The sequence below is a fragment of the Episyrphus balteatus genome, chromosome 1, assembly GCF_945859705.1.
Source record: "Episyrphus balteatus chromosome 1, idEpiBalt1.1, whole genome shotgun sequence".
Taxonomy (NCBI): Eukaryota; Metazoa; Arthropoda; class Insecta; order Diptera; family Syrphidae; genus Episyrphus; species Episyrphus balteatus.
The window spans coordinates 170,083,872-170,094,673 of record NC_079134.1 but is presented as its reverse complement, the minus strand read 5'-3'; the positions used below and the strand labels follow the sequence as shown (position 1 = coordinate 170,094,673).

General features: G+C 29.9%; 2 protein-coding genes across 2 annotated transcripts; both read left to right on the top strand.

Moving 5' to 3' along the window:
- Positions 1–2,299: 2,299 nt before the first annotated feature.
- Positions 2,300–4,206, top strand: LOC129906689 (putative inorganic phosphate cotransporter). Its single transcript, XM_055982574.1, has 4 exons — positions 2,300–2,426; positions 2,492–2,628; positions 2,685–3,764; positions 3,834–4,206. The coding sequence occupies exons 1-4, from the start codon at positions 2,378–2,380 to the stop codon at positions 4,002–4,004; spliced, it is 1,437 nt and encodes a 478-aa protein (XP_055838549.1). The 5' UTR covers positions 2,300–2,377; the 3' UTR covers positions 4,005–4,206.
- A 3,421-nt stretch (positions 4,207–7,627) lies between these two features.
- LOC129906696 (putative inorganic phosphate cotransporter) lies at positions 7,628–9,516 on the top strand. Its single transcript, XM_055982582.1, has 4 exons — positions 7,628–7,852; positions 7,907–8,043; positions 8,105–9,184; positions 9,252–9,516. The coding sequence occupies exons 1-4, from the start codon at positions 7,837–7,839 to the stop codon at positions 9,441–9,443; spliced, it is 1,425 nt and encodes a 474-aa protein (XP_055838557.1). The 5' UTR covers positions 7,628–7,836; the 3' UTR covers positions 9,444–9,516.
- The last annotated feature ends 1,286 nt before the right edge of the window (positions 9,517–10,802 follow it).

The window sequence follows — 10,802 nt, the reverse complement described above, 5'->3', positions numbered from 1 at the left end:
AGATAAAATTTTAAACACTTGATTTGAAATTATGAGATTTTCAATACTTATCAAATAACTAGGATTTGCGAAAACTAAGCTTGAATATTAGTTGTTGAGAGGAGTTTTCTATTTTGTATTGAAGTTGGAATGACTACTAAAAACGCTATGCTGAATTTATTGATGTTATTTTTTTTATCACGCTTGGAAGGCAAATTATAAATTACTATAATTTATATTTAATAATTACTATTATTGACATTAGCTAAAACAAAATACATTGGTTGTCTGTAAAGTCGGTTTACTGACGATAGTTTTAAGTAATAACGCAATAAGAAAACAGGTTAAACAGTAAGATACAAAAATGAAATGATTTAAAAATTATTTTTAAGCAAAATACAAAAAGAGCGAAATATATTTTTTTCGTTTATTATTTTTCCGATTTTTATAAGAAAAGTTTACAAAAAAAAATATACCATCTAAAAGCCTAATATTTTTTCTAAAGAAAAAAATTAATATTTAAGTTTATGTTGGGTAAAAAGTATAACAATGATTTTTTGAAGTTACTAATTTTTTTATGAAAAACGCGAGAAAAATTAACTTTTATTCTTCGCACAACATTTTTTCAATGTTTTTACATGACAACTTTCTATGCGTTTTATACCTTTTGAAAGCTTATTATTTTAGCTAAAAATATTGAATACAAAATTTAACAATTATCTTAGTTAGTTTATTTACCTCTTGCAAGGATTTTTAAAAAACTGTTCATAACTTAGTATTTAAAATGTTTAGATTATTTCTCAACACTTCTGCCGTTCTTCTAAAAAATTTATCTATCTTTTACTAAAAAATTGAACTCTACGACTAACCGTTTAGAAAACAAATTTTTTTACTTTGTCATTTTACCCCTATTGACATTATTTGATGCTATGAGAACAATGGTGGCGTAACCCACTTTTTTTTAAAAATGAGTTTTTCATAAAAATGGGTCTCTTAGTAAATCTATTTTAATACAAAAATAGATTTATGCAGATAGATACACTCCAAACTAGATAACACCCAAAAAAGTGTTGTCACATAAAATCCTGTATCTTAAAGCTTATAGCTCAAAAATTAATTTTATGGCTTTCGCGACTTTGTTCTGATAGACTCATTTATAGTGATGAGATTTTTAAAAATGCTTATAGTTCACAGATTTATAAGACGTCAAAAAAAAATGTTTAATTAAAAAAAATCATCTTTTATCTCTTTTTAAATTAATAAATGTTCTTAAAAGAACAAGAAGAATTAAAAAAGTCCACCCATTCTGATGAAAGTCTTGGAAACTGAAGGATTTTTAGATTATATTACAGAATTAGATTTAAGATTTTGATTTTCTGAATAATATTTCAAAAATTCCAAACCTTGTACAATGTACATATATACTTTTTATTTCAAAATACAGCGCTGGATTTTAAAAACAAAAAATAGTAGAAAACTTCGTTCTTGTTGATTCTCATCAAATCGAGTGACATTTTTCATAGAAATTTAAATTACACATAGAAATCGAAATCGGTTGTGATCAATGTGTAAAAAAGATTGAGTTCTGAGCTGGAATTTTTTTTTTCTGATAAGGAATTATCATTGATGAATGATTATTTCTTGAAAGATCAATTCAACAAAACGCCAAAGAAAAATTCAAAGAAAGGCAAGAGGGGACAAATAAGGGCATTCAAATAAAACATTTTATATTTTTTGCTGATAAAATTGTGAAACGTAAAGTATCATTCTGATTGAACGACGAATTCTTGTCACTTTTTTGTCTCTATTATCATACAAATAATATAAACAATTTATATCAAGTAATTCTTTAATGCAACATTATAATACCATAAACTTTAGTAAATACGACTGAAAACCAAGGAGATCTAGTTTTTTTTTTTTTTTTTTCATCTTCATAATGCGCTCTATCAAAAGTCTATTCTATATACACATATCATCACATCAACTTACAACTAAATACAGAAATTATGAAGAAGATCCAAATGTGAAGTAGTTGACCGTGTTGTTTCTCTGAAATTATTTATTTGTAAGCTATTTTGAAAAAAAAAACAAAAAAATTGAAAGTAAATAAGTCTAATAATGTAGGAAAGTACTGTAAAAGATTTCAACTAATTTCAATTATACTCTTTGAATGAAAAAAAAAAAAAAATTAACTAAGGTTATAGACTGTTCTTATTCTCTTATCTTATCAAAGAGAAATTTGTTTTTAATTATGGACAATAAACTTAACTATTTATTAAGTAAAACAAAACAAACATTTTGGCTTGCATTAAATTGCAATTAGATAAACAGATTTAGTATGATTTTACGTCCGTCCGTGAACAGTGACAATATCGTATAGTTGAAACAAATACAAATGTCAAGCAGTGAAACTGGAGTGTTTATTGGAGTGAGTGCTGGCAAAGGTTTGTATTATGATAGCAGCAGTAAAAATGTGTTTATTAATTGATTTGTATAACAATGTTTTAAGGTCCAATTCTTGGAGCTCGCCATCTTCAAACACTTTTACTTCATCTAGCGATGGGAATTTGCTATGTTTCAAAAATTTACATTGGCATTGCATTGGTCGCAATGACTGATGCCCAAACAACAAATCCGAACTTTCCTGTAAGTTATCAAAAGTTCAAGAAATCTAGTATTGATTCAACTTTTTTTCTAAACAGGAATTCGATTGGGATGAAAAACAAAGATCATACATTCTTAGCAGCTTCTTTTGGGGAAGCTCTATTTCACAAATTCCCGGAGGATATGTAGCTAAAAGATTTGGCGTAAAAGCATCTTTAGTAATTGGTATATTTGCAAGTGGAATTTTCGGTCTTTCGGTACCGTTTTGTGTGACTTGGGGAGGATGGAAAATATATTGTGCCATTCGAGTTTGTCAAGGCTTGTGCCAGGGTATACTCTTTCCTTGTATCTATCAGCATGTAGCTTTGTGGTCACCTGTGGAAGAACGAAATCGACTTGGTGCGCTCAGTCTTATGGGCATTCAAACCGGCACGATCGTTGCAATGTACGTTACTGGCATGATTGCTGCATCAGATTTAGGATGGCCTGGTATTTCGTATGTTTTCAGTGGAACGGAAATAGTTTTCAGTTTACTTTTGCTAATTTTTGCTGAAAATACTCCAGCTAATGCAAAAGTTATAACAGATGCCGAAAGAAAATATATTCTTAATTCCCAAGAAAGTGTGAACAATGCACAGGAAAGGAAAAAGAATGTAAAAGTACCATGGAAGGCAATATTGACGTCTGGACCGTTTATATCACTTTTAGTAGTACGAACATGTGACAGTTGGGGCTATTCAACGATGATGGCTCAAATTCCAGCGTTTCTTCATGGAGCTTTGAAAATGGAAATCACAAAGAATGCCTTATACTCAGCCTTGCCCTATGTGGCGACTTTTGTGTTATCATTTGTTTTCATGATATTAGCGGACGTAATATTGAACCACAAATGGATATCATTGCTGGTACTACGAAAAGTTTTTAACACAATTGCTATGTGGATTCCAGCAGCATTCTTGATAGGTATTGGATTTCTTAGTGAAAGTCAAACAGTTTTGGCTGTAGCCTTTTTAACTATGAGTGTGGGTTTGAATAGTGGTGCAACTATTGGTAGCAATATGAATGGAATCGATTTGGCTCCAAATCATATAGGAATTTTGATGGGGCTTGTTAATTCCATGTCAAGTGTTATTCGAATTGTGAGTCCAATTGTTGTGGGAATAATTGTTAGTGATGATGTAAGTATAACATCATTCTGACTTCTTCAAATCAGATTTAAAGTGTGATTGTTTTTTTTTTTTTTGCAGACTAACCGATCACAATGGCAGATTGTGTTTCTGTTAACAGCCGGATTTTATATTTTGGGGAACTTGCAGTTTTTGCTTTTTGCACAAGCTACAGTACAACCATGGGATAGTGAAGATTTTATGACTAAGCGTGGTAGCCAAAGAAGAGTTAAAATGACAAGAGCAGCATAGTTAGTTAGCTTTTTTGGATCAAGTTATATTCTCTACAGAAGCTAAAGGTACAATATTGTGTAAATAAGATGCTTTGTAAGTGCTTTTCCGCAACGGTTTTTAAATGATAGCATAAGCGTTAGATTAAATTTACTCTAAGCAATTTTGTAAATGTTATAATTTATTACACTAATAATAAAAGTATATTGTCATTTTAAATTTATTTAGGACTTCAAAATTTGAAGTCATGTAAAAACAATAACGCGAAATTTTAAACGATTAAGTAAATTGCTTAAGCCATAGATAGATTTTTAACTAAGTATCTTACTAAATGGCTTTAGCAATTTACTAAATCGTTTAAAATTTTGCGCTAATTTGTTTATGGAATTCAAAGATCAATTATACCAACTGTAACAAAAATTATATCTATAAATTTCCAACCGCACACAAAAAAGTTTCAAAAGCGTTTTGTCCTATTAATTTCCTGACTTTTTATTTTTATATTGAATAATTTTGAAAAGCCTGGGCCTCTGAAAATGTTGCTCAAAATAAACAGAAAGATCTCTTGGTGAGAGCCAGAAATTCATGCTTCAATTCAACGAAGAGATATTGTCTACAAAAGTTGGAAACGATTCGATAACTCCAATTTCATCAAAAGCTGACCTTAGGTTGATTCCAATTCTTTCATTGCTGTCAAATGTACTTGAAAAACTCTTGCACAAACAAATATGCATCTAGTTTGCAACTTTTGATCTGATGCTATCATATCTCATTGGCAGAAAACAATCAGTTACTATAGGAGAGAAGTTATCTAACTTTGTGAAGCTAACTGGTGTACATCAAGGATCAATACTTGGCCCGATATTATTAAGCATTCTCATCAACGATTTTCCACAAGTAATGAAAAACTATTCTTTGCAAATGCAAATCGATTTAAGCTGAATACTGGGTATAATTGAGGATGGTGCTAATAGACTAAACAGGTAATTAAAAGAAATTGTAAAATGGTCAAACAAAAACAGTTTAAATACTGCGATTACCATGCGAAATCATTGGATAGATGTTATTTTTTGGAGTTATACCATGGTTTATTGAGAAAAAGTGGAAAAAGGACAATTTTTACACTGAAAAAAAAAACAAATTTTGATTTTTAAGAGGTTTTTAATTTGAAAAAAAGTTGTTTTGTTATAAATTTTGTACTAAGGGTGGGCTAACGAAAAAAAGTGATGTAATTTGTTGGCATTAGCATGGTTAATGGAGAAAAAGTGAAAAAATAAATAACATTTGATCCGCAATGCAATCATCAGTGGATTTAAATAATCTTAGTTATAAATTAAATAAAATGCACGACTGGGTCGCACGAACTTGCTCTTAGAGTTAAGGTTGCTTAAGTTTTTAAGACTTTTTATATAGAAATTTGGAAAAAAAATAAATATCGTTTAAAAAAAAAATCAAATTGCCCTCCAAAGAAAGTATGCAGTTTTGATTGATATATTAATATGCATTTTTAGAAAAAAAGAATTTCAAAATCGTTAGAGCCGTTTTTTAAAAAACTAATTTTTTATAAATAATTTTTTTGGAAAAAAAGTTTTAAAATAAAATTGGTATGCCATTTTGTAGAAATTACTAATCAACATCTGACAACAAAATTTCAAAAAATTCAATGTCCCGTTTTCGAAATTTCAATTTTTTTTTTTTAAATCCAAAAATTATTTTTTTGGAAATTTTATTCTTGGTTCATATTTAAATTATATAAATGCTTCTTGACAAAAAGTTTCGTTGAAATCGAATAAGCGGTTTCGGAGATAATCAGATTTGAAAAAAAAAAAAAACGGTTCTATGGCAGGTACCGTTAATAATGATTTTCAAACAAAAATTTTTTTTCATTAGAAGATAGACCTTAGCTTATAACTACTACTTGAATTTTTTAAACAAAATCGTTGGAGCCGTTTTCGAGATATTTCAATTTTACTAAAATCAGTATATGATAAGTACCGTTATTTTTGGTCCAAAAAAATTAATTCCAAAAATCCCTCTGGAAAGTCGCCAAATAACGCTATATACCAAGTTTGACATCAATCGGTTTATCCGTTTAGGCTGTAGCTCCTTATACAGACTGACAGACAGACAGACAGACGGACTTCGGGGACCCACTTTTTTGGCATTGTCTACCATCGTAATGTCATGGAAAAATGTTATCTTAACCTTTTTTTTTTTTGTTCGAATGCATAACTTGATATATAGTACTAGGGTGGGTCAAAAAAAAAATCGAAATTCTTTTTTTTGATTTGGTACTCCGAAAAATCGATTGCTAGACCTTTCTAGAATATACACACCCAATATGAGCTCTTTATATTAATGGGAAGGTCCTCCGCTTTGCAATTTTACATTTTTACATACGAATATCTTCTAAACGGTTAAAGCAATCAATTTGATTTCAAGGAATTTTTTGTAGAACGTTTAAGCTGCTACAAGAATATATCTTGCTAATATGAAAATAATGAAGTTTCAGTGTACTGGAAATTTTTTAAAAATAAAAACATATTTTTTTTTAACTTTGACCTCGAATATCTTTAGAATGCATTCGAATGGTTAGATTAATGAAAAAAGTTATCACGACCTTTTTTGTAGAACAATCAATTTCCAACAAGAATATGTCTTGCGCGTTTGATTCTTATAATTTTTCAATTTGTTACAAAATTAAGAACAAATAACGAATTTTTAAAGATTTTCTCGATTTTTGGACCTCAAATATCTATTCAACGGTTAGATAAACGAAAAAAGTGTATACAGCCTTTTTTTGTAGAACGTTCAATTTCCTACAAGAATATGAAAAGAAATTTGCTAAAAAGTCAATAAATAAAAACATTATTTTTTTTAGTAGAAGCTTGAAGTAAAAATGGAAAATGGCAAAGCGGAGGACCTTCCCATTTATATAAAGAGCTCATATTTGGTGTGTATATTCTGTTTTAGCAATCGATTTTTCGGAGTACCAAATCAAAAAAAAAAATTTCGATTTTTTGACCCACCCTAATATAGTACCTATATCGCAGGTAAAAAAGGTCACTGTGGTGTATGAGTACTTTTTTTGTGTGGTGAATAAAAACTAATTCTTCTATAATTTTAAAACTAAACGTAGGATAGAAAAAATAACAGTTGAGATATCCTGGGCTAACCTTGGACAAACGAACCAGGCAGGTTTGAAAGAAAAACTAGCATTTGGGAGTGCCAACTTCACATAGCCAGTTTTCTATTCTATTTCTAAAAGAAATATTAATTTTGTTTTTTTTTTAATTCTATTCTTACATGATTTTTTATGTTTGTTTTGTTTAATATGCTATTTAACTTATGGGTGTGCTTATTAAAGGTTACAAGTCTATTGTAAAAGATAAACAAAATAAAAAAAAATGTCTCAAAAAAAACCGCCATTGTGAATTATAAAAAGTTCAAAAGAACAATAAATATTACTTTGTACCATACCCCACCATAGAAAAGAATGTGTATATTTTTAGCCAAGTTCTAATAATTTGGGTATATACTGTTAGAGATTTATTTAACAATTAAAAACCAAATCTTCCACTCTTAATCTCTTAGAAAAAAAAAACATCCTTCATCTATCTAATAAAAAAAAATTATTTGTTTAATTTTGTTTATGAAAAATAAATTAAAATAATTACTATGTACGAATATTTTTATAAACACCTTAACATTGGCTTGAATTAAATTGAAATTAGATAACTTACTCAGTTTAATTTGAGGTCTTGAACAGAACAGTGACAATATCGTAGTTGAAACAAAAATAAATGTGAAACCATAGAGTCGTTGTTGAAGAATCTTAAAGTATTGTGGCATAATGACTGCTAGCAAAGGTTGGTATTATGGATATCAATAGTTTAAAAATAATGTTTATTTTCATGATTTAGGCCCAACTCTTGGAGCTCGCCATCTTCAAACACTTTTACTACATCTGGCGGTTGGAGTTAGCTTTGTTTCAAGAATCAACATTGGCATTGCATTGGTCGCAATGACTGATGCCCAAACAACAAATCCGAATTTTCATGTAACTTAGCTATAAAGTTCAAGAAATCTTAAGTTTTAGCTCAAGTTTATTCTATAAACAGGAATTCGATTGGAACGAAAAACAAAAATCATACATCCTAAGCAGCTTCTTTTGGGGTTCTATTATAGCACAAATTCCTGGAGGATATGCTGCTAGAAGATTTGGCGTTAAGGCATCTTTACTAATTGGCATGTTTTCAAGTGGAATTTTTGGTCTTTCAGTACCGTATTTTGTATTTTTGGGAGGTTGGAAAATATTCTGTTTTATTCGAGTTCTTCAAGGTTTAAGTCAGGGAATACTTTTTCCATGTATCTATCAGCATGTTGCTATGTGGTCACCTGTGGAAGAACGAAATCGACTTGGTGCACTCAGTCTAATGGGCATGGAAAGCGGTACGATTGTGGCAATGTACGTTACTGGCATGATTGCTGCATCGGATTTGGGATGGCCAGGAATATCGTTCGTCTTCAACGGAACTGAAATAGTTTTTAGTATACTTTGGCTAATATTTGCTGAAAATACTCCAGCTGATGCAAAGCTCATAACTGCTGCAGAAAGAAATTATATACTTACATCTCAAGCAAGTTCTAAAGATACACAAGAAAAGAAAAAGAGTGTAACAGTTCCATGGAAGGCTATATTTACTTCTGTTCCGTTTATATCACTTTTAATAGTTCGTATCTGTGACAGTTGGGGCTTTGCGACGATGCAAGCTCAAATTCCAGCTTATCTTCATGGAGCTTTGCAAATGGAGATCACAAAAAATGCCTTATTCTCAGCTTTACCCTATGTTGCGACATTTTCGTTAGGATTTGTTTTCATGATATCAGCAGATGTATTATTGAACAACAAATGGGTATCATTGCTGGTACTACGAAAGATTTTTAGCACAATTGCTATGTGGGGTCCAGCAGCATTCTTGGTTGGTATTGGATTTCTTAGTGAAACTCAGACAGCCTTAGCTATAGCTTTTATAACTTTAAATGTTGGTTTGAATAGTGGTACAATTATTGGTAACAATATGAATGGAATCGATTTGGCCCCAAATCATATAGGAATTTTGATGGGGCTTGTTAATTCGTTGCAAAGTGTAGTTCGAATTTTGTGCCCAATTGTTGTGGGAATAATTGTTACTGATGAGGTAAGTAAAATCATGATGACTTCTACATACAATCAGATTTAAAGTGGTTCTTTTTTTTGTACCCTAGACCGACCGATCACAATGGCAGATTGTGTTTTTAATAACAGCTGGATTATATTTCCTTGGGAACTTACAGTTTTTGTTTTTTGCACAAACTGATGTACAACCATGGGATAGTGAAGATTTTATGACCAAAAGTGATAAAGAACGAGGAGAAGTTAAAATGACGAAAGAATCTATAAAGGATGGTTATTTTTAAAAAGTTTTTTTTTTTCATTTGGACTATTGTCTTCTTAGAAGCTTTACCGATTTTTTAATGATAACATAAACTTAAGATTTAGGTCCATTTTCTTCACTCGGAGTTGAACATAACTTGAGAATTTTTAATATAAAAATTCTCAAGTTTTGTTCAACTCCGAGTGAAGAAAATGGACCTTAATATTCTCGAAAAATGTGCACATACCTACTTTTTTTTTATATTAATAAAAAAAACTAGTATTTCTTATTTAAGTTTATTAATGACTTCAAGACTTCACTTTAACGACTTGTAAAAAAAAAGAGTGAAAATTAAAAGAACCACTACTTAAGAGGCAGCACAATTGTGTAATCTGAAACATTTGGAGTTCAAAGATTTCCAGTTTCAATTGAATCTCCAATGCCAACGATTATACGAGGACAACCACTTACACAGGGAGAATATTGAAAAACTTGTTTGTTATTGATTTTTATTGACTTTTAATATGAATATACAGAGATTCTGCTTCGTTATCTTATTGCAAATTTTTATTTAAATTGGTATTACTAAAGTGTCTTAATCTAACAATACAATTTTTCTTTTCATAAAACATTTTACACAAACAGGAGTTGAGTCATCCTTAAAAAAAAAACTTTATTTCATTCGAACTTTGTCATGTGCTGAATTTAAAACTGTTTATAGATTTATTCCTATCTATAGTTTTTGAGCTATACTTATACTCATCGTCATCACTATTTTCGATATATATGCGCATGTTCCGCAATTCAACCGAAAGTGAATTCAAATCTCTTTTTAATTTCACGTTAAATGAAATATCAATATTCTTCATTTCGATCGATTTCGAAAACTTCGAAATTGCTTGTCAAAACTAAAGGATCTTCCATTTTTTCATTTGTTTCTAAAGTGAAATTACTGGTGATTTTTCAATTGCAGATTCATTGAAAAACCCTTAAAATTCACGAACAGAAATATAGTGAATTGAATTCGATCAGAAAATCTAAATGTGAGAAAAAATGCAGAACACCTAATTTCACTTTTGTCAAGAGAATACGCAAAAAAGCCTAGAAAACTAGTTATTGAATGAAATTCTTTTTGATATTTAATTTGAAATATATATGTTTTTTCGTAATATGCTGCAAGTTGCTTTTTAATCTAAATCAGAAGCGCAATCTGGAATTTGCTTAAAGAATTAGATTTTGAGATATCAAAAATTTGTAAATTTTTTTACAAAGTTTAACGGTGATGTAATTCGACGATCTGAAGAATTCGGAATTCGAATTGGACTCAAATACGAAAAAAATTGAGTCCCCTGAGCATGTAAACCTACTTCTTCTTGAAAAATGAACTATAACTTCTAAACAG